Source organism: Sorex fumeus, unplaced genomic scaffold (genome assembly GCF_029834395.1).
Source record: "Sorex fumeus unplaced genomic scaffold, SorFum_2.1 ptg000043l, whole genome shotgun sequence".
Lineage (NCBI taxonomy): Eukaryota > Metazoa > Chordata > Mammalia > Eulipotyphla > Soricidae > Sorex > Sorex fumeus.
The window spans coordinates 5,579,261-5,603,458 of NW_026606100.1; the positions used below are offsets into that span (position 1 = coordinate 5,579,261).

The 24,198-nt window shown below is 48.6% G+C and overlaps 1 protein-coding gene across 1 annotated transcript in view; it reads left to right on the forward strand.

Moving 5' to 3' along the window:
• DGCR8 (DGCR8 microprocessor complex subunit) overlaps positions 1–24,198 on the forward strand; it is a 31,153-nt gene that overhangs the window by 2,072 nt on the left and 4,883 nt on the right. Inside the window, exons 2-11 of the mRNA XM_056120342.1 lie at positions 2,618–3,617; positions 4,083–4,242; positions 7,924–8,066; positions 8,241–8,523; positions 10,956–11,153; positions 12,054–12,155; positions 12,879–12,977; positions 14,815–14,897; positions 23,240–23,340; positions 23,619–23,725. Coding sequence (XP_055976317.1) covers positions 2,898–3,617; positions 4,083–4,242; positions 7,924–8,066; positions 8,241–8,523; positions 10,956–11,153; positions 12,054–12,155; positions 12,879–12,977; positions 14,815–14,897; positions 23,240–23,340; positions 23,619–23,725 — 1,996 coding nt within the window. The 5' untranslated portion in view covers positions 2,618–2,897. The remainder of the gene's footprint in view (positions 1–2,617; positions 3,618–4,082; positions 4,243–7,923; positions 8,067–8,240; positions 8,524–10,955; positions 11,154–12,053; positions 12,156–12,878; positions 12,978–14,814; positions 14,898–23,239; positions 23,341–23,618; positions 23,726–24,198) is intronic.

A 24,198-nucleotide genomic window follows, 5' to 3' on the forward strand; every position in this document is an offset into this window, starting at 1 on the left:
AGCCAAAGTCCCTCTCACACCCCACGCCCGTCTCAGAGTCTTTACTCTTGGTTATCTGAAAGGCTTTCCCCTCCCACCCCTGCTTCCCACCTGCTTTATTTTCCTTTGCCATCAGATGGGTGCTGGCTCTGAGAACTTGGCCCTGGTTTCTGAGGCTACTTTTCCTTTCCCAGCTCTTCGTTTTCACTCTATTAAATACTTCTCAGCAGTCACATAGTATCTGCTTTTCTTAGTTGTTACTTGTCTGTCCCTCCTGCTACAATGTGAACTATCTGGCAGGAAGTATTCCTGTTACATTGTGAAATGTGGGGCAGGAGGCTTTTCCTTTTGAGGGCTCATCTCTTGGTGTGTTTGCCATGTGAAAGGAATTCAACAGATACTTGTTGAATGAGTAGAGAAAGCTTACAGAGCTCGCCCTGGGCTGCAGCAGAACTTCTGAGTCTTGACCTGCTGCCCCTGGGGCTGAGCAGCTTTTCCTCATGTGTCCCGCGGAGAGCCCCTCTCCTGTTTCCACTGTGCCCCTCTTCTGCTCCATTGGCTTCACTCAGCCTTTTTATGTGGTGGCAGGCATCCTCATCCTGAATCACCACTTGTCTTCATGTTCCCACCTCCCAGCTCACATCTTTTTCACTTTATTTTTCTCACCTCTAGAATTGTGTATTAGCCTCTTGCTAGAATCTCTGTAGATTTGTCAGAGCTGGGGGATTTAATCCTGTCTGGTCTGATCTGTGTTCTGTAGCACCAGGATGTGGACCTGTCAGTCCTTGACACTATCTTTCTTGGGGCTGGAGAGAGTCCCACTGGGTCGGGTTCTTTCCTTGCATGTGGCTGATCCAGATTCAGTTCCTGGCAGCACAGCACATATGATCCCCTGAGCACTTCCAGGAGTCATCCCTTGGCACAACCAGGTGTGACCCAAACATCCCATTTCCCCTCCACCCCCCAACCCCAAGCAGAACCGCAACAGAAAAGAAATCATTTTTCTCAGTTGTGGGGAAACTGGCCCTACTCCATGCCATGCGCCTCACCGCTGTCTGGCTGCAGCCTCCGTAGTTGCTGTAAGTTTGAGTCCATCCTCTCTCTGCTGTGTTTTCTTGATTCTAAGCCACTTTCAACAGACACACTTTGGGGAAAGATACTTTGCTGACTTTTCACAGAGTTCAAAACTAGGGGATTCCAACATGCTAGAAAATAGTGTGACGGCACCATGGTCATTGTCCCTCGGACCTTGTCTTCTTCATGGTACCTTCCTCAAAGTAGATGGTTGGTAAATATTTATTGAGTAAATGGATGAAATCTGAACAAGCCTGCTTTTTATGTTCTGCCTCTTCAAATCCAGTCACCACACTTGCTTCACTGTAAGCAGAAGTGTGAGGTTTGATGTTTCTTTTTAGTTCATGTGTCCTGTGGAGCTGCTCATGTAGGGCTCTCTGCCCCTATAGGTGGTATGTTCATGTGTGTGAGGGGAGTGTGTGTCTGTGTGTGCTTCTGCTCTGGTGCCAGGCCCACTTGCAGACTTTTGAGGTTCTAGCAGCACCTCTGACCTGCCAAATTTTAGCCTCATGTCGTCTTTTAGTTGTGTTTCCTCTGGAGCGAAGCTTCCTAAGTTGCATCCTCCACCTCTTGGTCTGTGTTCTGACTCTAGTCGTACCTGTGTCTCTTCCACTCCCCTCCTTTCCTCCATCTCCTTTCCACCCCTCCACCCCCTTCTGGTTCTCGCACACCAGACCTTGGCTCCTGTTGGACTGGCCTGCTGGAGGTTCCTGCTTAAGTGCTGGCACTTGGCGTGTCTTGTTTGCCTTCTGTTTCCTTTTGTTTTCTATTCTACCTCTGCTTAGTCAACAGCGTGGTCATATTTCTGTTCTTGAGGGGCCCAGAGCCTCTTTCACACCTTTGTCCCCTGGTCCAGAGGGTTGCGCCCCTCTGCCTTGGGCACAAGCACTGCCTGCTATAGTGATCAGATTTTTGCAAATAAGGACAATTGTGGTGCAAGTGTCCCCTCACTAAAACCCTGGCTACCTTCTCTACTGCCACGGCCCACTCTGCTGGGGACAGAGCCATGCCATCTCTGGTGACCTCAGCACGCTGCATCACTATCCTGTTGTGTGCCATCTAATGGGTCCAGGAGCGTGCTGGGGCACCCAGGTAGAGAAGCGCCTGACTGTGCCTCTGAGGCCCTAGTGCTGCAGAGTTGAGCCGAGGGTCTCGCGCTCACCCTCAGACTGACTGAGCCCTAGCAGGTGAGTGGACCGATGTTGCCCCCAGGGCCCGAGGGAGGCCACACACACCACGTGTGTTCTGGAAAGGGCAGCCTTGAGCCACACGCTTATTTAATGACAGTTGTGGTGTTTTGTTCTGTTTTGTTTTTAATCCTTTACAACCTTAAGTTAACATTGTTTTTGTTCTTTTTAACTAAGAATCACAGTAAACAGCTAATAAAATATTTAACTTTGGACTTTGATTATTTAGGTTGGAAAAAAGGTGGGGAAAAAAGTAAGGTTTGAATTTTGATTTGAATTTTTTTTTTAACCACACTGTTACTGGGCCTTGACTCTTAACACCAGAGAAGCAGAAGTTTTCAGTCATTTTGTGATGATGTTTTTAAATCTCTTTGCAGGTGGAAGAAGAAAGGTGCCACTTTGGCATGAAGACAGACTTGCTTAGTCGTCAGTCATTTAAGCTGAGTGCATTGTGATTTCCAATAATTGAGGCAGTGGTTCTAAAAGCTGTCTACATTAATGAAAAGAGCAATGTGGCCAGCTTGACTAAGCCGCCGGCGTGAGCAGTGCAGGCAGGACGGCGACCGGGTCTCGGCGGACTGTGCATGTTAGCGGTAGAGATTTAAGTGAGGTTTTTTAAAACTCTGGTCTTTTCAAATAGTCTTAACCACTTTGGCTATGGAGACCTATGAGAGTCCCTCTCCTCTCCCGCGTGAGCCCGCAGGAGAAGTGGTGATGGAGAACCGACCTTGCCCCCTCCACGTGCTGCCCCGTGAACAGTCTCCACCACCTCCCCTGCAAACGTCCAGTGATGCAGAGGTAATGGACGTTGGCTCTGGTGGTGATGGACAGGCCGAACCCCCTGCTGAGGACCCGCTCAACTTCTACGGAGCTTCTCTTCTCTCCAAAGGAACCTTCTCTAAGGCCCACCTCCTCATAGACCCGAACTGTAGTGGCCACAGCCCACGCACCGCCCGGCATGCACCCGCAGTCCGGAAGTTCTCCCCTGACCTTAAGTTGCTTAAGGATGTAAAAATTAGCGTGAGCTTTACAGAGAGCTGCAGGAGTAAGGACAGGAAGGTGCTGTACACAGGAGCAGAGCGTGATGCTCGTGCCGAGTGTGGTTTGGCCCTTAGCCCTGTCAGTGGAGACATGCATGCTTGTCCCTTTGGCGGGAGTGTTGGTAACGGGGTAGCCGTAGTGGGTGAGAGTGCTGATAAGAAGGATGAGGAGAATGAGCTGGATCAGGAAAAGAGAGTGGAATATGCAGTGCTCGATGAGTTAGAAGATTTTACTGACAATTTGGAGCTAGATGAAGAAGGCGCAGGAGGGTTCACGGCTAAAGCAATCGTGCAAAGAGACAGAGTGGATGAAGAGGCCTTGAATTTCTCCTATGAGGTATGTTGGCAACCCTCTTTTGGAGTGCTCTTAGCAAAACCTGAGGAGGTACTTGGGGATTGCAGCATCTTTTCAAATTTGATGCTGCAGAGGAAAGAAAACAAACTCAAACATAAGAGGTGGGATGAGAATGTAGTGGGAGAGACAACGCTGAGGAGTTCACAGTTATAACTTAACTGCTGAAAAGTTTGACGGGTTCATCATCTACCTGGCCCTCTGCCTGAGCTGAAAGGTGCTACTGAGAAGCACTTGGTGGTGGTTATATGCACCTGTTGTGTGTTGTTGTCAGTTGTTGGTTTCTTCCTGTTTGTTTTTCAGATGATCAGGCACCCTAAAGGCACACCTAGGTGTCCCTCTTGAGAGAACCTCATTTCTGTGTCCCTTCTCACTAACGCTGTTAAGATTGCCCACGGCGCAGGCCTGCAGGCACCAGGGACCGTGGCATCTGAACAGCATGTTTTGCAGGATGATTTTGACAACGATGTCGATGCTTTGCTGGAAGAGGGTCTTTGTGCTCCCAAAAAGAGGCGAATGGAGGAGAAATATGGAGGAGACAGTGATCATCCATCTGATGGAGAGACAAGTGTGCAGCCAATGATGACCAAGATTAAAACAGTGCTTAAAAGTAAGTTGGAGGTCAGGAAGTAGTGAGTGTTCTCCGGAGGCAGAAGAGTGGGTTTGAGAGTCCTGGGGGTTCCAGGCTGTGGTATGGGCAGTGGGCATGTGTTCGAGGACAGGATAGTCATGTCTCACAAAGGGGAAGGAGTAGACATAAAGATACTCCCGGACTCTCAGTGATCCAGAGAAGCTGCCTCTATGCGAAGGAATGGAAAAGGTCTTCTTATGGGGCGGGGCATCAGCCGAAGGAGAGGATATTGGTGTTTGCCGAGACACGAAGAGAAAGAACCCAGAGGATGTAGCGATCAAAGCCAGAGGCTAATTCTTAGTGCAGTAAGAGAATGGTTGAGAGCTAAGTTATTCGGTTCTGTGTTGTGTCTTGGGGAAAGCCCCTGGAATCAGGAAAAGCCTGGCTCCAGTGGCTGTGTCTTGGCACATGCCCTGTAGGTGGGGTGGGGGTTTCTAACGGTGAGAGCAGTGGAGTTTGAAGTTGGCTTTGGGTCAATGGGAAGAGCAGTCTTGAAGCTCCCAGAATTCTGTCCCATAGCTCATTTGTGATGCAGGATGGTTCGAAGGAGTTGGTGTTGGCTTCTCTCTTTCCTGGCTTGGAAGCACCTGACTGTCCAGTTGGAGCTACTGGGCTGGGCAGTTGGGCAGTGAAGAGGGGCTGAAGAGACACTTGACTTCCTCAGAGTGCGGCTGCTGAAATCACAGGAGCACAAAACAAATCTCCGGCACACCGGCCCCTGAGCAGAAGGTGGTGAGGTGTGAGGGGCAGGAGGGGGTGTAGTCTCATCTGGCTACAGAGCAGATGTGGCAGCAGTGCTGACCCCATGACCACTGCTCTTGTGGACAAGTGGCTGGATCAGAACTGGTGCTGGGTTCAGCGGTGGCCCGCTGCCAGGGCCCTAGGGATGCTGCTTCTAGAAAGGGGTGGGAGCAGTCTCTGCTTCAGAACCCGAGTGGTTTGCTCTGTGCTCTCTGTGGTTTCAGCAGTCTGAGTCTGCACATGAAGCTCTCCGTTCTGAGCAGCGTGCAGGTCAGCCGTCTGCCTGGCCGTGCTGCTCCTTTCCCCTGCAACCTTCGTTCTGCCTGCCTGTCCAGCATGCTGCCTGCCCGCCTGGCCTCCTGCTTACTGATTGTATGTGAGCTGCCTGCAGCTCGGAGAAGCTAACTCGCATGTGCGTGTTTTGCTTGACCTGTGTTTCATTTTCTTCTGACTGAAACTGGCTTAAGGCAGCTCCATTGCTGAGGGGGAGAGTGCATGACGGATCCAGGCTCCCCTGAGCTGCAGTCCATACTACCCTACAGGGCTGGACTGACAGTGTCTCTCTGTCCACTGTCAGCTATGTGAGGTGTTGAGGCTGGGTGCAACTCTCTGGGTGCTGAATTGACACTAGGGTGCCTCCCCTTTCCCAGCAGGTCATTGATGGTATTTTTCAATGATGGGTGTGTGTGTATATATGTATATGTTTGTGTATCTATACACAAACACTGTACACACGAATGTATGAAATTTCACTTTATTCCTTTTGTTTCTTAATTTAGTGGTGGTATTAGGGTGTTTGGGGGTTATACTCTGGTGCGTAGGGCTGATTCCTAGGGGCATGGTGCTCAGGAGTCACTCCTGAACCTTACTTGGTGTTGGGGATTAAGCTGGAGTTGACTGTTTGCAAGGCAAGCTCCTTAACTCCTGTAGCTTCTTTCTGGTCCTGCCTTTTTTTGGGGGGAGGGGGGTAATTGGGGACACATCCGGTGTTGCTCAGGGTTACTCCTGGCTCTGTGTTCAGGAATCATTCCTTGGCAGTGCGCAGGCAACCATTTGGGATGCTAAGGATTGAACCTGGGTGAACCATGTACAAGGCAAGTGCCTTACACACTATCTCTCTACCCCTGGTTCTACCTTTTCAAAAGAGCAGCTAGAGACTGCTTTTTTGTTTTGTTTTGTTTTTTTGGGTCACACCCCATGGTGCACAGGGGGTTACTCCTGGCTCTACACTCAAGAATTACTCCTGGCGATGCTCAGGGGACAATATGGGATGCTGGGAATTGAACCCAGGTCAGCGTGTACAAGGCAAACGCCCTACCCGCTGTGCTATCGCTCCAGTCCCGAGACCATTACATTTTTAATAGTACACAGGCACCACCAGGGTCACATCCAGTGGTTCTTGGAGGGCTGTGCAGTACCGGGGCTTAAATCCAGACCTTTATACATGCTAGTCCTGTGCTCAGACACTTGAGCTGTCGACCCACCTGCCTGATTTTTAAAGATGAATTGCATAGTGCCAGGGATTTGACTGATAAAGTGTCTAACCTCACATTCATGAAACCTGACTTCTCTCTCTAGTACCACACCAAAAATACCCTAGCGGTGTGTACTCTAGCACCCCATACCTGGTGGTGCTTGGGGACCAGGGTCCACTCCTGTCTGTTCGGGGTACAGGTAAAGGCAACGTGGTATTGCGGATTGAGTCCAGGAATTGAATCATGCATGCAAGCTATGTGCTGTGCTGCTTGAGCCATGTTCTATTGCGCTTTTAAAGTTTGCCCTCCCCTCCCCTCAAAAGTGCCAGTGATTGAACCCAGGGCTTCACATACACAAGGCAAGTGCTTGTGTATATTACTACTGAGTTACTTCCTTGTCACTCTTAAATTTTATTGTTTTTTGTTTTGGGTTTTTTGGGGTCATAAAGTTCAGGGATCACTCCTGTCAGTGCTCATATGTGGTGCCAGGTATTGAACCAGGGTCACTCATGTGCAAGGCAAGCTTCCTACCCCTGTGTTATCTGTTAGGGCTGAGTTTATTTTAATTTAAATGACTGCCTGCAAAGCAATGAATGGATTGGTAGTAATTCAGTAGTTAAAACTGATTTAGCAACTTTTTCACTTGAAGTACTATTTTATATGCCAGCAGAGTATGCAGCACATTTTCGGTGGAGACGTGTCTCTCAGTCACAGGAAGCAGTGCTTAGCAGGCAACAGTAATGTTAGCAAAGCTTTTCTTGTCCCTGTGGTGCCACTGTGGTGAAGGCAAGTGTGGCATTGCAGATGGTCTCAGGTGTTCACCAGCCATGGCAGCAGGAGCTGAGGCCGGGATTGTGGACACAGTGGCTGATTCCGATCCCGTCTCGAATCGTATGCTGATCTCGGGCTGGAGAACAGCAGTGAGTGGGGTAAACTGCTTCCTGCTATGTTCTACAGGCTACGCCAGAGATTCTCAACTTACTTGGCTTCCCGTCCCCTTTTTAGGGGGGAAAAATCATTCCGTGTTCCTTGTAGCCTCCCTTAAGTGAACAAGCAGAGCCCCTAATTGAAATCCTCACACCCCATATGCATCAGTGCCCCCTCACCCTGGGTCATAGTATTGCCCACTTTAGGAAGTACTGTGTTAGACCAGATGTAACAATAAACCCATATGATCTAACTACTGGTAGAGCTCAGGGCAGCTCTGGAAGAGAACCAGGACAGGCCTCTACCCCCTTAGAATGTCAGTATTTGCACAACTTAACTGTTTTTATTTTCCCTGTGTCGTAAGTAAAACCAGGTATTGCGTTCACACTGGCTTGTAACGTTATGTAGATTTCAGGTGTACATGGTAAATCATTTGCATCTCAAATGTCATAATTTTAAAAACACCCAGACAATTCTCAGTGTTTTTAAAGTGATTGTAGGATGTTCTTCTGTGCAGGTCGTGGCCGCCCACCTACAGAACCATTGCCTGACGGGTGGATCATGACATTCCATAATTCTGGAGTTCCTGTGTACCTACACAGAGAGTCTCGGGTGGTCACCTGGTCCAGGCCGTACTTCTTGGGAACGGGAAGCATACGGGTAGGGGATGCCTCAGTCATGATTTTGGGTCTTGAGTTCTCAGCCCGAACCTGCATTTCTGCACACACTGCATGGTGGCCCCGCAGAGCCGGGTGAAAAGCTTCGGTGGAAAGTGTTGACTGCTTCAGCCTTCCGGGTTCTCCTTCTAATCTGTGTCATGATCTCACTCCACAGAAACATGATCCTCCTCTGAGTAGCATTCCTTGTCTGCATTACAAGAAAATGAAGGATAATGAGGAGAGGGAGCAGATCAGTGAGCTCACTCCGAGCGGGGAGGTGTCCCCTGTCAAGCCCCTGAGCCGATCTGCAGAGCTCGAGTTCCCACCGGAAGAACCCGAGGCCATGGGGACCGACTCTGGGCCCCCAGATGAGAAAGACCCACTGGGGACAGAGGCTGCCCCTGGCGCCCTGGGGCAGGTGAAGGCCAAAGTGGAAGTGTGCAAAGATGAGTCTGTGGGTAAGTTTTGGGGCGAATGCCGTCTCCTCCTCTGACCATTCTGCATGGGTGCTGCTGTAGTCTGCGCCTTCTTGTGTGTCTGTGATGAAGGGACTGTGCCAGGGATCTCTGTCCACCTACACTTTGCTGGAGGTTTGAGGGAAATCTGCCTGGACAGGCTCTGCAGCTTCCCGGGCTGCCGTGGAGACCTGCCCTCTGGTCAGTCATAGTTGTTCTGGGGTCAGGCACCTTCGGTGAGGTATTGTACTAGAGCATCTTCAGTCCATGGGCTTAGCCTTGTGTGGACTTTCCCCTCTTACTTTCTGCAGTTGTTGGCGGATATATATATATGTTTTTTTTTCCCCTGCTTGTGTGTGTGTGTGTGTGTGTGTGTGTGTGTGTGTGTCAGCTCAGTTTTGTTATGTCTTCAGCAATCACAGTTTTTTAGGCCCTTCAAAGAGGATGTTGTGTTTTCAGGATTTCTCAGTTTTTGTTTTGGGGCTATTACTGGGGATCATGAGGGGCCAGGCATCAAAGCCAGGACTCCTACATTCAAGGCATGTGCTATCCTTCAGGCCATTTTCCTGACCCTATTTTCAGGGTTAGTTTTTTTGTTGATTATTATTTTAGTGTTTAGGCCACACCCAGCAGTGTGTAGGACTTACTCCTGGCTCCTGGATCTGTACTCTGGGACCACTCCAGGTGTTGCTCAAGGGACCATACAGGATGTCAGGGACTGGACCCAGGTTGACTGCATGCAAGGCACGCGCCCTACCTATTACACTATCTCCCTGGCCTCTTGCAGCTCTTCCGTGAGAGGCATCCTGGAGGAGCTGGGGTGGGGTCACTGTTGCCAGGGTATGGGAGATCTGCTTTGGGTCAGGAGGAAGCAGCATCCTGTGCCTTAGAGAGCATGCAATGGAGGCTTCTGTGGGGAGGGTGGTCAGAGACTGGCATCTCAGGAGGGATGAGACTTGCACGCATTGACGGAGGGGCTGGAGAAGTACCAGCCCCTCCGTCAATGCGTGCAAGTCTCTCAGCCTGGGGAAGCTCCCCTCCCCCATCTAAGTTGGCTCTTCTCAGTGTGTGTGAGTGGGTGCTTTTCTCTGGCACCCAACAGAAAGGTAAAGGTAAAGGCCCTCCCGTTGTTCATCAATTTGCTCGAGCGGGCCCAGTAACGTCTCCATTGGAGATTTTGTTGTTACTGTGTTTGGCATATCGAATACATCATGGGTGGCTTGCCAGGCTCTGCCGTGTGGGCGAGATACTCTCGGTAGCTTGCCGGGCTCTCTGAGAGGGGAGGAGGAATCGAACTCGGGTCGGCCATGTTGGCTGCGTGCAAGGCAAACGCCCTACCGCTGTGCTATCGCTCCAGCCCGTAACAGGAAGGTAGTGTTTCATTTAAGATATGATAGTTTGTTTCTTCATGCCCCTGGCAATTGATTCCAAGCTCCCTGTTCTGTGTTTCCGTTAAGCAGAGATGCAGTTTGGATGTATACTCTCTCTGTAGATGCCGATGCTTTGTTTTGTAACCCAATGCCTCAGTCTTCCATGGGAAGCCTCCCTTGCACTTTTTCAGCTGGGCCTTTGTCTTGAGGTATGAGGAAAAGGCAGGAAACCAGTGGGGATCTCTTAGATGTCATGTGGTCTTGGGGAGAAAGCTCGGGAATAGTTGTAGCAGTAAAATCAGGAGTCCCCGGAACCTCCCTGAACAGCAGAGATGAAATACCTGAGCTAGAGCTTTAGGGCGGGAGCAGGAACCCCAAGGCCTCTGTGAGTGCAGAGGGGTGTCGAGGGTGAGGGACTGTCCCGAGCATGGTAGACAGTGGATGCATAGCCCCATAGCGGCTACTGGATCTGTTTTGATATCAGGAGGGAAACTGAATTCTTTTCAACCTTTCTCTTTTTGTATTCTTATTCTGCTTTAGCAGTAGCACAGAGGGTAGGGTGTTTGCCATGCACGTGGCCGACCCGGGTTTGATTCCTCCACCCTTCTCGGAGAGCCCAGCAAGCTACAGAGAGTATCTCGCCTGCAGGCAAAGCTTGGCAAGCTACCCGTGACGTATTCGATGTGCCAAAAACAGTAACAAGTCTCACAATTTGTTGTGAGACGTTACTGGTGCCTGCTCGAGCAAATAGATGAACAACGGGAGGACGGTGCAAATAAATTCAGGCAGTGTCTTAGAAATCTCTGCATAAATCTAACTGGCAGATAGGGGGCAGAATTAATTAATCGATTAATTAATAATCCCAATGGGAAATATGAGGTCTGCGTCCTACACGAGTACTTGCAGGCTGTCCTCAACATCCACTCAGTTTTGTACCTCAAAGTCTTCTTCACAGACTGGGGAAAGAGGAGGTGCTTGTGCTGCCACAGGTTTTGTGGGAGTGAGTCGCTGTCCTGCTAGCTGGGCAGAGGGAGTGGGACTGACTCTATGGTAAATCTTTAACAGATTTGGAGGAATTCCGAAACTACCTGGAAAAGCGATTTGATTTTGAACAAGTTACTGTGAAGAAATTCAGGACTTGGGCTGAGCGACGGCAGTTCAATCGGGAAATGAAACGGAAGCAGGCTGAGTCGGAAAGGCCTATTTTACCGGCCAACCAGAAGCTCATCACGTTGTCTGTGCAAGATGCACCCACAAAGAAAGGTGAGCTAGTGCTTATAACTTTCTCCTCACATATCTGTATACATGGGCTGGAGCGATAGCATAGCAGGTAGGATGTTTGCCTTGCACACGGCTGACCTGGGTTCGATTCCTCCGCCCTCCTCGAAGCCCGGCAAGCTACCAAAAGTATTCCGCCCGCATGGCAAAGCCTGGCAAACTCCCCATGACGTATTCGATATGCCAAAAACAGTAACAACAAGTCTACAATGGAGATGTTACTGGTGCCCGCGCGAGCAAATCGATGAACAACAGGAGGACAGTGACAGTGACATATATACATATATGCATATATACATATATATGCGTATATATATTTTTTTAATTGAGTTGGGGAAAGATTTAGACTACATTTGATTCTCAGGGGCTACTCCCAGCTATACTTAGGAGACCATGAGGTGCTAGAGATTTGAACCATAGTTGGCTATATCCAAGGCAAGCACCTTTACCCCTGTATTGCCTATCTCTTTGGCCCCGTGGGGCTTGTAAATTTTAGTGTTGACAGACTGATTTTATTTTATTTGATAGTCTAAAATATGTGCTTTGTATGTGAATTGCCCTTATTTTTATTTTTATTCATTTTGGGGGGCCTCCCCAGCAGTGCTGGGCTACCAGTACTATAAGTGGTGGTGCTTAGGAGGCCAAACTGTGCTAGGGATCCAGCCTGGGACCCAGTGCATTCGAGGCATGTGCTGCCACCCTTTGCGCTATTTCCTGGTCCTTAGAATTTATTTGTCCTGTGATGCAGACGTTCACCATTCACCATATTCTCAGTAGCAAAGCTCTTACTTCAAGAGCTTGGGAACGTAGATGGTACCAGGTCTCCAGATGCTCGCTTTCAGCCAGTCCTCATACCCATGCTTCATTTCATGCTTTTTGTTGCAGAATTTGTTATTAATCCCAATGGGAAATCGGAGGTCTGCATCCTGCACGAGTACATGCAGCGTGTCCTCAAGGTCCGCCCTGTTTATAATTTCTTTGAATGTGGTAAGTTTGACCTTTCCCATCTCAGTCCTGAAGAAGCACACCCATCACTTGGGTTAGCTGGGGAGCAGTTGCTGACTGCTAGATGTGCCCCCCCCTGAGATAGAAGTAGAAGGGTAAAGAGAAGCCGTCCCTTTTCGTGGGTGTTTACTCTCCGTGGGGGCGGCTGCCTCTGCTGCTTCTTGCTTGTCTATGTTCCCGTCTTGTTTCTCCTGCTGGCTTTGCTGTGTGAGGAAGACTACCTGCTGTGGCTGTCATGCTCGTGTCCCCAGTGGATGATGGGGCCTCAGGCATGTCCTGGCCGCCTTCTGCCTTCGGTGGCTGTTCTTAGCACACCTTTGTAAACACCAGTCTTTCTTTCCCTGGGGAGATCTGTTGCATTTCTTTGGCTCAGTCTAGCTTTGCATCCCGCCCCCCGGTCCTCTGCTGTCTCTCACAGACACTGCCGCCATCGCCTCTGCTGCCTGCCCCCCTCTTCTCCTCTAGCATGGCACTCCTCGTTGCCCCTATTCCCCGTGGGTTACCTGCTTTGCATGGCTCTCCTCTTGCTCGCCCATCTCCATGCCTCAGGGAGCCCCCAGATCTCTTTGAGCATCAGACTCGCTCTCGTTGATCAGCCCTTACCCTACCCTTTCTGTCCGTTGAGCAGATGGTGTGCGTGAACTCTGCTCTTAATGTCTTAATGTCTTGGCAAGTGTGTTTTAAAACAGTGATTTTAATTTTAAGAGAACCCAAGTGAGCCTTTTGGTGCCTCGGTGACCATTGATGGTGTGACCTATGGATCTGGAACTGCAAGCAGCAAAAAACTTGCGAAGAATAAAGCTGGTAATGTACTTAGTTGTATGTCGGAGACATGTGTACTCTGCACTCTCCTTGGCTAGGGGGTGTTGAGCAGTGAGCCAGGATGGGGGCAGTAGGTAGGCAATAGATTTACTTTATTCCGTGAGGCTTGGGTTTGATTTTGTTTTGAATTTGCCTTTTTTGGACCACACCTCGCTGTGCTCAGGGCTTACTCTTGGTTCTGCACTCACGGATCACTCCTACTGGGCCTCGGGGAACTATATGGGGTGCCAGGATCGAAGCCGGGTTGACTGTGTGCAAGGCAAGTGCCATATCTCTTGAACTTTATCTCCACTCCATACAAAGTGTTTTTTTTTTTTAAATACTTTATTTATTTATTTAGTGCTTTTTGGGTCACACCCAGCGATGCTTAGGGGTTACTCCTGGCTCCGCACTCAGGAATTACTCCTGGCGGTGCTGGGGGTACCCTATGGGATGCTGGAATCGAACCCGGGTCGGCTACGTGCAAGGCAAGCGCCCTACCTGCTGTACTATTGCTCCAGCCCCAATACAGAGTGTTTTTAATCTCATGCTGATTGGAAAAAAATTTAATGTCGAGAATAAACCTGAGAAATAAAAATAGAGGTTCCTTCTCCACACACTGCAGTTGGGCCAGTCTCCCAGCCTTGGCCCCTTTGCTCAAGGGTGTTGGAGTATGCTCAGAGCCAACCGGATTGTGCTGAGCACATTCTAGAGTGGGTGTGCAGTTAAAATCAAGCAAGACACGGGCATGCTACCAGTTCTGGAATAGACTGAGTGGTTATGACATTTCCAAAGACTATTTCCTGAGTTCCTTGAACTACAGAGTTGGGATTATCTTTGTTTTGTTTTCTTTTGTGGTGCTGAAGATGGAACCCATGTCACAAGCATGCCCATCTCTGGCCTCTAGGGCAGTTATTTACTACACATAGAATAGTAGATCCCTGGGAAAGCTCGTGTTTTTTTGTTGAAATCTAATTGTATATTTGACCATATGTTTGCTGTTTGCTTTCATGGCCAGCACTTATCATGTTGTCTTGCAAAGCAAGTCTGCTCTTTAGAAAGCTTGATGTTTGTTGGCTGTATCACGGTACAACTAGTTCTCGGAGTCAGTAAGTTTTTTGCTGATGGGACTCGGAAGAATTCACAACGGTGTCTGCCCTTTGCAAGACTTTTCTGGGCTCTCGCTTGCCTGATCTTCAGGAAGATCTGCCACCCATATTAAATGAATGCTGCCCAAAGATCGAAAGGCAACAGCTGGGTGTGACTGAGGTTATGAGGTGGATGAAACCCACAGAGTAGTGTTGGTGTGTCGAGCGGTGGCTGGGGCCTGTGCTGCTCCCCCATTTCTGTGCAGCCTTCCGCTGGGCACCTGGGCTCCACCGTTCGCTCCAGGGTCAGGCTCACCTTCCCCTCCCACAGACCCTGCTTTCCTGCCCCAGTGGCATTTGTGCTCAGCTGCAGGCTGTTCCTGTCCTCTGTCCTACAGGAACTCCCTCCACAGTATGCCAGTTGGCCGCTTCTTCCTGCCACACTGGTCACAGTCTGCTCAGTCTTTAGTCCTCCCTTCTTGGTCCAGGCCCTGCTGTGCTGGCTGCCCTGCTCCCCCATGATTCCTGGGACCTGGAGCTCTACTCCCTCACCTCACACTGGTACCTCAGAAGGTGCACGTGGCCAGTTGGCCAGTGTGGCCTGTGAGGCTGCTCACTGTCTCCTCTCGGAGATGCTCTTCAGGCCTCTGCAGGGAGTGCCCTGAGCCGTGGGACACCGGCCTGGCCAGGAGCAGCTACGCAGGCCGGGAAGTGACTGGGCCCGAAGCCTCACCTTGGGTTTTCTCCCACAGCCCGAGCCACACTCGAGATCCTTATCCCTGACTTTGTTAAACAGACCTCTGAGGAGAAGCCCAAAGACAGTGAAGAGCTGGAGGTGAGTGTTGGGGTCCTCCCGTCATGCAGGTTGGGGCCCCCCCTCTTATTGTGCATGAAGACTTCAGCATCCAAGTTCTAGGTGGTTCTCTTTATATAACTGGGGTGGTTCTCTTTATCTGTTATATATAACTGGAATCTTGTTGTACAGTGTCACTTTTTCTCAGATTTTTGTCCCTGTGTTCGTACCTGGGTGGTAAGAAGTAGTGCATAGTTAATGTGTTTGGAAGGAAATAAACTTTCCGTAGATCTGTGGTGGGAATGAGCCTTTGAGGCCATTAATGTGGGTCAGATTGTTTTTTATATGAAGAGCCATTTAAAACTAGCTGTACTCTTTCTGGGAAATACCATCTTGTGATTATAGTAAGGGCCTGCTACTTGAGGGATGCTTTTTGATAACAGCTTTATTGATACACAATTAACATCCCACAAAAATTGTCCTTTAAATCAGTACAGTTCAGTTAACTTTTGTGTATTTAAGAGTTGTATAAACATCATAATAATCTAATTCTAGAATATTTTTATCCTAAAACAAATCTATTATTGGTTACCTTCAATTAATTTCTTTTTTGGGGGGGGGCAACATAGGCTGTACTCAGGTCTTACTCCTGGCTCCATGTACTATCACTCCAGCCCCTTTTATTATTCCTTAACATGGTGTTATATTACATTGATTTTTTTTTTAAGTATGTTAAACCAGCCTTGTATTCCTGGAATAAATCCCACATGATCATGTCATATAAGCTTGTGTGTGTGTGTGTGTGTGTGTGTGTGCGCGCGCGCACGTGCACGCGCGCGCACACGATTGAGTTTACTGAGGATATTTATATCCATGCTTGTGAGGGTTTTTTTTTTTTTTTTTTTTTTAGTTTTTTTTGTGGTGTCTTTGGTATTAATTTCCAGGTGATCCTGCTTCATATAATGAATTAGAAATGTTCCCTTATCTTCCATTATGTGGAATACTTTGAAAGATAGTATTACTTTATTACTTTGTAAAGTTTTATTTATTTGTTTTTGGGCTATGCCTGACAGTGCTCAGGGTTTATTGTTGGTTAGTGCTCAGGGATTACTCCTGGCAGCTCAGGGAACCATATGGGTTGTGGGGAATCAAACCCCAGTTATCCAGCCTTGGCTGCTATATTATCTCTCCAGCCATACTTTGTATTTGATGGGCATTATTAATGTTGTTGGTTTTAGGTCACATGGTGGTGCTTGGGAGTCTCTGGGGTTATTCCCATCAGTACTCGAGAACAGGGGCTGGAGTGATATAGCACAGCGGGTAGGGCGTTTGCCTTGCAAGTGGCCGACCCAGGTTTGACTCCCAGCATCCCATATGGTCCCCTGAGCACCGCCAGGAGTGATTCCTGAGTGCATGAGCCAGGAGTAATCCCTGTGCATTGCCAGGTGTGACCCAAAAAGCAAAATAAATAAATAAGTACTTGAGAATATAATAAGGTACTATGGATCAGACTACACTCCAGGTCTTTGAGCCTGTTCCCTGGCCCTTCACTAGTGTTCTTTATGCCCATTATAGCTGATTTTAAAAAACATCTTTGTCTAGTATGGCTTTCTTATGGAGTAACTGCTGCTCACCTCCCATCCCCCACCACCACTAGTGGTCTGCTAAATTAGGTTCCTGGCCCTGTTGATGACTTTTATTTAGTTTTTAATTGGTTATGGTGGTAGGATATTGGCTCCCAAGGAGAGTCAGGGGTCACAACCTGCAGTACTTAACCAATAGGGCCAGGCCATTTGAAAGGCCCAGTATTGTGGTACTGTTCAGGTCCAGCAATGCTGGAGACCACCAGGGCCACTCCCAGCAGTACCAAGAAGCCTCCAGTGCCATACCCAGTGGGGATGGGATGGAAAGTGGACGTGTACTGGGGACCACGTTCAGACCCTTGCTCACGTAGGGTGTGGGCCAACAACTCGTCAACTTTAAGTAGCATACTGGGGCAGAGATATCTGCATAACAGATATCTCTGCTTCTCAGCGTTGTCTTATTTCTTTTTCAATTTGTATGACTTACTGGTAGGGCTTTTGCCCTGCACGTGGCCGACCTGGGTTCGATTCCTCCGCCCTTCTCGGAGAGCCCGGCAAGCCACTGAGAGTATCTTGCCCGCACAGCAGAGCCTGGCAAACTCCCTGTGGTGTATTCGATATGCCAAAAACAGTAACAACAAGTCTCACAATGGAGATGTTACTGGTGCCTGCTGAAGCAAATCGATGAACAACGGGAGGACAGTGCTACAGTGCTACTGTTTATTTAGTGGCTGTTGGTCACTGTTAAGACTGCTATAGAGAAGTATCACAAACAGAGTGGCTTTAACAATTTCTTGTCTCTCAGTTTTGGTGACCAGAAGCCTAAGAGCAGGTTGGTTCTTTCTGGGACTACAGGAAGGATCTATTCTGGGCCTTTCTCTTTGATTTAACTATGGCTACCTTACTCATATGATTCCCCCTTCTTGTGTGTTTCTCTCCAGATTGCCTCTTTAGAAGAACACCAGTTACCAGATTAGGAACCGCCCCTCACCTTTGTAAAGACTGTTATCAGGGACAGGACAGGAGAGTTCAGTGGGCTGGAGCACAAACTTTATATTGGGAGGCTTGAGCTTGGTTCCCTGAGCACTGTGGGAATCACTCCTGAACACAGAGTGAGAAGTAGCCCTGGAGCTGGGTCAGGTATGACCCCTGAACTCAAAAACAAACCTAACTAGATGTTTTCTTCAGATAAGGTCATTTTGAGCCTGTGGGTGGGGTTCAGCCCACAGGATTGACTATCCCAGATTAATTCTGTCAAGTTCAGGCCACAGATTGCCTTAAATTCCCTGAGTGAGGAAGGTTCTGAAACTTTGCCAGGGGCCACTCTTGAGTGCCAACGCTTACCACAGCCTCTGGCAACAGTAATATGAAGCAGTTGCCAGTGATTATTTCCAATACTTCCTAAGGAAGGGGCTGTTTGCACTGAGTCAACTCTGAATCAGCCAAATAAAGAAGAACCCTAAATTGGGGGTTTTTCACTGAGCTGCCAGAGAGCCAGATGGCAATTGCTCTCTAGGTCTGGGGCATAAGGGACCCTTCTTTCAGTGGCTGTGAGCTCTTGGTTCTCAGAGATGTCGATGAATGAGTTAAGTCAAAATACTACAAAGTTCATTGTTTTGCAATAGAATTAGCCATTTTTCTTGAACAAAGGGTCCTCAGATTGTTTAATTTCCTGAATTATAAAGAAATATTTTTGATGATTCTGCCATTATTGATGAAGGAACAAGATTTTGGTCCTTGTTCTTTTGCTCCACAAATGTTTCTGGATGCATTTTTGAAATTTCCCAATGTTTTTGGATAGTATTATAATAAAATACGACAAGGTGCCCATGCAGTATTGAACTGCACTAAAGTTTCTAATGTTTTCTGTGCTCTTCGTAACTTTTTTTTTTTGGTCACAGAACCCACTTAAAGCAGGTATTCTCAAAATCTCCTCAGGGAAAAATCACATTTATAAAAAATTTTTTGAGTGACTCATAGTCAAAAGCTGGTGTTTGTGTTGATGACACTCTTTCCTAGATCTCCATCTGCTGCCTGCTGAGATTTTTTTTTTTTCTTTTTGGGTCGCACCTGGCGATGCACAGGGGTTACTCCTGGCTCATGCACTCAGGAATTACTCCTGGCGGTGCTCTGGGGACCATGTGGGATGCTGGGAATCGAACCCAGGTCGGCTGCATGCAAGGCAAGTGCCCTGCCTGCTGTACTATTGCTCCAGCCCCTGCCAAGATTTTTAAAATGGGTTGTTGCAGAAAGGACTATCTTGTTCCTAAAATGACTCAAATTGGTCTGTTTTTTGTCGTGAGAGTGACTGTGGGACGGCCATGCTATCCTGAGGGACCCCGGTGTGTGAGCTATGGTGCGTGGTGTTTCCTCATTGTCAGTGCAACATCTGTCTCCCCATTGTTGAAATTCCAAAGGGGAAGACAGTGCCAAGGTAGGCCAGTGGCGCCCTGGAGGGATGCTTCTGGCCATCATTTACAGTGGCATAAGGTCCACCCAAGAGTTGGCACAGATGCCAACCCAGCCCCTGGGGTGCAGCACTGGTGCTGCAGGAAGGAGAGACTTGGGACCAAGTGGCTGATGCTGCTCACAGTGGGCCGGGGCCAGATGGAGTTCTTCTGAGTGATGACTTACAGAAGCAGTAACTCCTAGGGCTGAATGTAGGCTTTGCATGTGGGAGGACCAGGTTCTTTCCCAGCACTGCCAGGCCCTCTGAATACCCCCCTAGATTGCAAAGTATGGCTCAAACCCTGCTCTCCCAAAGATCAGAGTTAGGAAGATCACTGAAGTGGTAGAGCACATGTCTAGAACGTGAGGCTCTGAGTTAGATCCTAGCTCCACATGACTCCCTGAGCATCCTCAAGTGTAGCCCTGGTGGCCCCTGAGTGCCACAGGTCTGGTCCCTGTTCATTTATTTTGTGGTTTTTTTTTTTTTAAATGTAGGAGTACTGGTATATTTTTTTTTTCTGCCATGCCCAGCAGTACTCAGGGACTACCCCAGTTCTCAATACTCTCAGTGGTACGTTGGGGGATCATGAGATGCTGGGGATTGATCCTGGGCCACCTGCATACAAAAGCATGCATTCATCCCACTGAGCTCTCTCTGGCCTGCCTTTATTTATTTATTTTTATTTATTTGCTTTTCGGGTCATACCTGGCGATGCTTAGGGGTTACTCCTGGCTCTGCACTCAGGAATTACCCCTGGCAGTGCTCAGGGGACCATATGGGATGCTTGGATTCGAATCCGGGTTGGCTGCCTGCAAGGCAAACACCCTACACTCTGTGCTATCGCTCCAGCCCCTGGCCTGCCTGCCTTTATTATTATTATTTATTTTTTTTTAAATGTAGCCACTATTGAGTGAAGCAAAAGTGAGAACTCTATATTTCAGTCTTCAACTGCCAGGAGGAAGCAAGCTAACAGTTTGATGAGCTGTTCCAACCCCCCTTCTTGTAGGTCATGGCTTCTATATGATTGCAAAAGGCAGACTTTTCTCCACAGAGGGAAAAAAGAAAGGTAATCACTAAAAGTAGCAAAATACCTAAGGGTCATGAATATCTGGGCCTCCCATGGTAGACTTATGCTACCATTTGAACAGTATCCCTGGATTTGGAAAAAAAAATTTTTTTTTTTACTTTTTTATTGAATCACTGTGAGATAGACCCTTACAAAGTTGTTTGTGATTGGGTTTCAGTCATACAGTATTCCAACACCCATCCCTCCACCAGTGTACATTTCCCAGCACCGCTCTCCCCAGGTTCCCTCCCATCACCCCTCAACCTCACCATGAAAATTTTTTGATTAGTTCTTTTGTCTTATGCAAATATTAGAAAATGGATTGTTAGAAAGATTTTTCTCAAATTCTGATTGGAATTATGTCCATTCTTTACATCAGTTAGGAAAGAATTCATATTCAAACAACACTGAGTCTTCTGATCAACAGAGCTGCCTCTTTTTCTTGAGTCTTTTGTTTATATGTTTGTTTTGGGGCCATGTCTGGTACTCAATGAGTCGCTCCGGGCACCATAGGGATGCTGGGGATCTAACTCAGGTCAGCTTTGTAAAAGGCAAGTTGCCCTACCTGCCGTAATATCCTTGGCCCCTGTTTTTTGAGTCACTGATGTCTTTTTCTGGCATTTGGTTGCTTTCAGTACACATTTCCTACTGATATTTTCTTAGATTTAGAAGGACCCAAGAGATAGGACAGGGGTTAAAGCACTCACCTTGTCTGCAGCTGACCCCAGCTCTAGTTCTGGCATCTGGTCACCGCCTAAAGTGCCTTCTAAGCACAGTGGCAAGAGTGGTTATACATATGACTCAACTGTCCTGCCACCCTCCCCCCCACACACTCCCCCAAGAGATTTACATGGATGTATTTCAGCTGTTGAGTGCTGCTGTGAGTATGCTTTGTTTTTTTGACTATTTACTACTAGCATAAAGAAAGAGCATCTGTTGTTTGTCCATTGTCCTTGTGTCATATTACTTTGCTAGACTCATTCTCATTTTTTGTAGGATTTTTTTTTTGACTTTTGAAAATGGTTGGATTTCTTACCAATGTAGATGCCTTTTTTCCCTCCTTACCATTTTGCTAAGAGCTTCAGCAGTGTTGAGTGGCAGTGGGGAGAGCGGGCCTTGTTTTATTCACCTAGAGTCTTTAGTGTTACTCTCAGGGTCCTGCTGGATCATACAATGAATTGATATTTGTTCCTCTTTAGATATTTTTGAAAGTCTTTTATATACTTGGTATCACTTCCTCCTCTAATATTTCATTATCAATGGCACCATCTGTATCAGAATTTTTTTTTTCCATACCTGGCTAAGCTCTGGGGTTACTTCTGGCTCTGCACTCAGGAATCACTCCCGGCGGGGCTGGGCCGACCATATGTAGTGCCAGGGATAGATCCCGGATCAGCCATGAGCAAGGCAAGCATCTACCCACTATTCTATCGCTTCAGCTCCTGAATTTTTATTTGGCTATAAATCTTCGGCCAGGCAGTTCTGTTGGTTTGTGCTCTCCGGGAATTGCCGTTGTGCATTGAGGTGTTGTGCTTTCTGTGTGCTTCCTCAGGGGCCTTCCTGTCTGCCAGTGCTTCCCACCAAGGCTGCTTCTGTATGGTTAGGTGGTCACTTTTGTCCTCGGTGCATGCTTGAGCTGCAGTCCCCACACTCCGCTTGAAGATTAACAGTAGTAATCTGTGCTGCTGATAACGGGTTTGTTGGGCTGGGATAGCTCAGTGATAGAGCACTTCCCTGCGTATGTGAGGCCCTGGCTGAAGTCCCCAGCACTAGAGGGTCCTCCTGGCAGAGGGAGAGTTCCGAAAGTTGCTCATGGGGCTGGGGCCAGTGTGGTGGCAAGACTTCCCTTGGAAAGGGGTTCATAATGACAGGGGCGCTTGAAAGTGAGGTATCCTGTGTGTGCCTGGAAGATTTCCTGCTCCTGTAATTGACAGAAACAGCCCCTTTTCCTTGATGCAGGTGCAGGGAACCTGCCTCCTCAGTGAGCAAACACCAAGCTCAACCTGCAGTGCTGAGTGTGCTTGTAATGGGGGGCGGGCAGGGAGGGAAGTGCTGCTGCCATGCACCCAGGACAGCTGGGGTCTCCCAGGGCTGACACAGCAAAAAAAACTTCCTTGAAGGGCCTCAGTGTGGAGCCCTTTGATGCCCTGACTTTAGACTGCTGTTCTCCCGAATTGGGAAGAAAGAAACAAGTTTCTGTTTAAGCCTCCTGCGGGTGTGTGTGTGTGTGTGTGTATGTGTGTGTGTGTGTGTGTGTGTGTGTGTGTGTGTGTGAGAGAGAGAGAGAGAGAGAGAGAGAGAGAGAAACAGAGAGACAGTGTTGAGTATCTATCTCTGTGTGAGAGAGTGTTGAATGTGTGTGTGTGTGTGTGTGTGTGTGTGTGTGTGTGTGTGTGTGTGATGTGCTCCTGTCAGCTTGACAGTGAAGTCCAGTCATGCTGGGCAGTTCAGTGAAGGCCCCGAATGTTGATGGGCTCAGACTGGCTTGCTGGTGTCTTGTGCAGAACTCCACCCCTTACCCCACCCCCACTCCACCCCCATGTGATTTCACACTCACCCTTCTTAGCTTCGGGATATTTCTCTCAAGCCAGCATGACTTTGGCTCCAGGTAGGGCTGGTCCCTGCTGTTGACTTTGAACTTTCAGGGGTTTCTGGCCAGTTTTTAGTGGAGGGATTGGTTTTGGGGGTCACACCCTGCAGTGTTCAGGGGCTATCCTGGCTGTGTTCTGGAGTGACTCCCATTCTTGTCCAGGGGACCATATGCAGTATTTTGGATTCAGACTGAGGTCAGCAGGGTGTAAGGCAAACACCTTAACCCCTGTTCTCTCTCTGACTTTTGGGGATAGTAATTATTTTGGGTTGGGGACCACACCTGGCAGTGTTCAGGGACTACTCCTGGCTCTGCTCAGGGGTCACTCCTAGCAGTGCTTGGGGAACTTACATGGTGCTGGGGACCAAGCTGAGATTGGTGACATTCAAGACAAATGCCATAACCCCTCTGCCATCTCTCCAGCCCAAGCCTGTGTCTGCCTTACCCTCTCTCCTCTGGTACTGTCTTCAACTTTTCCTCCTAAGGTTGTCTTTGGATTCTGACTGCTTAAGTGGACCCCAAATCAGGTTCTGGCTCTGTGGCCCCTGCACCAGGGCCCCAGCCCAGACACACTCAGGGGTGCTGCAGAGTGAGGTGAGGGTGTGGCATGCTCAGTGAGGTAACACAGGAAGCTCTGTGGGGATGGCCCTGCAGGTTTGGGGCCAACACTTAAGGGGAGGTTGCTTTGTCTTACAGTATTTTAACCACATCAGTATCGAGGACTCACGAGTTTACGAGCTGACCAGCAAGGCCGGACTGTTGTCTCCCTATCAGATCCTCCACGAGTGCCTTAAAAGGTAGGGCAGGGGCTAGGAATGCATCTCTCTGGGTGCCCGCCATTCCTACTGCATGCTTTCTGGCTCAGCGGGCCCATGAACAAGCCAGCGCAGTATTACTTATGCACACTGCAGCCCTCAGTGTCCAGCACTTGGGCAGTACTCCGTGGGGTCAAGTGAACTCGAAGAGTATCTTCCTCCTAGTTGAGAAATGAGGTGGGGAAGAGGGAGCCTTTTGTCTGCAGAGAAACTTTTCTCCTCAGCTGATGCTTGCCGTTTGTCTTCATTTTCTTTTAAAGAAACCACGGAATGGGTGACACATCCATCAAGTTTGAAGTGGTTCCTGGTAAAAATCAGAAGAGTGAATACATCATGGCCTGTGGCAAGCACACAGTGCGAGGCTGGTGTAAGGCTCTCTGCCCCGCCCTTCCCTGTCCTGCTGGCACCCCCCATGTGGACGACCCTCTGGGGTTCTGTCTGACTCTGCAGCATGGTGTGTCCTGACCACCTGTGCTATGTACTCGGTATTATTGGAACCCGAATCAGCCTTTCCCCGGCTCTGTCTGCTCATTTTCCCGAGAACACATGTTTCCCTTCTGTGCCTACTGCTCCCTTCAGCCCTGGGTGCTCGGGACACTCACTATTACACTCTCTGCTCACTGGACCCAGCTCTCTGTACTCTCCTCCTCATTTGGTATCTGGGATGGCCGTTTTTGATGTGTGACTATTTTTGCTTGGGAGGGAGGTGCACACTGGGGTGTGCTCAGGGCTTCCTCCTGGCTCTGCATTAGAGTGATCCCTCGTGGTGCTCTGGGGATCGTAAGTAGTGCTGGGGATCAAGCTAGGATCTGGCCCTATGACTATATTTTGTTTTTGTTT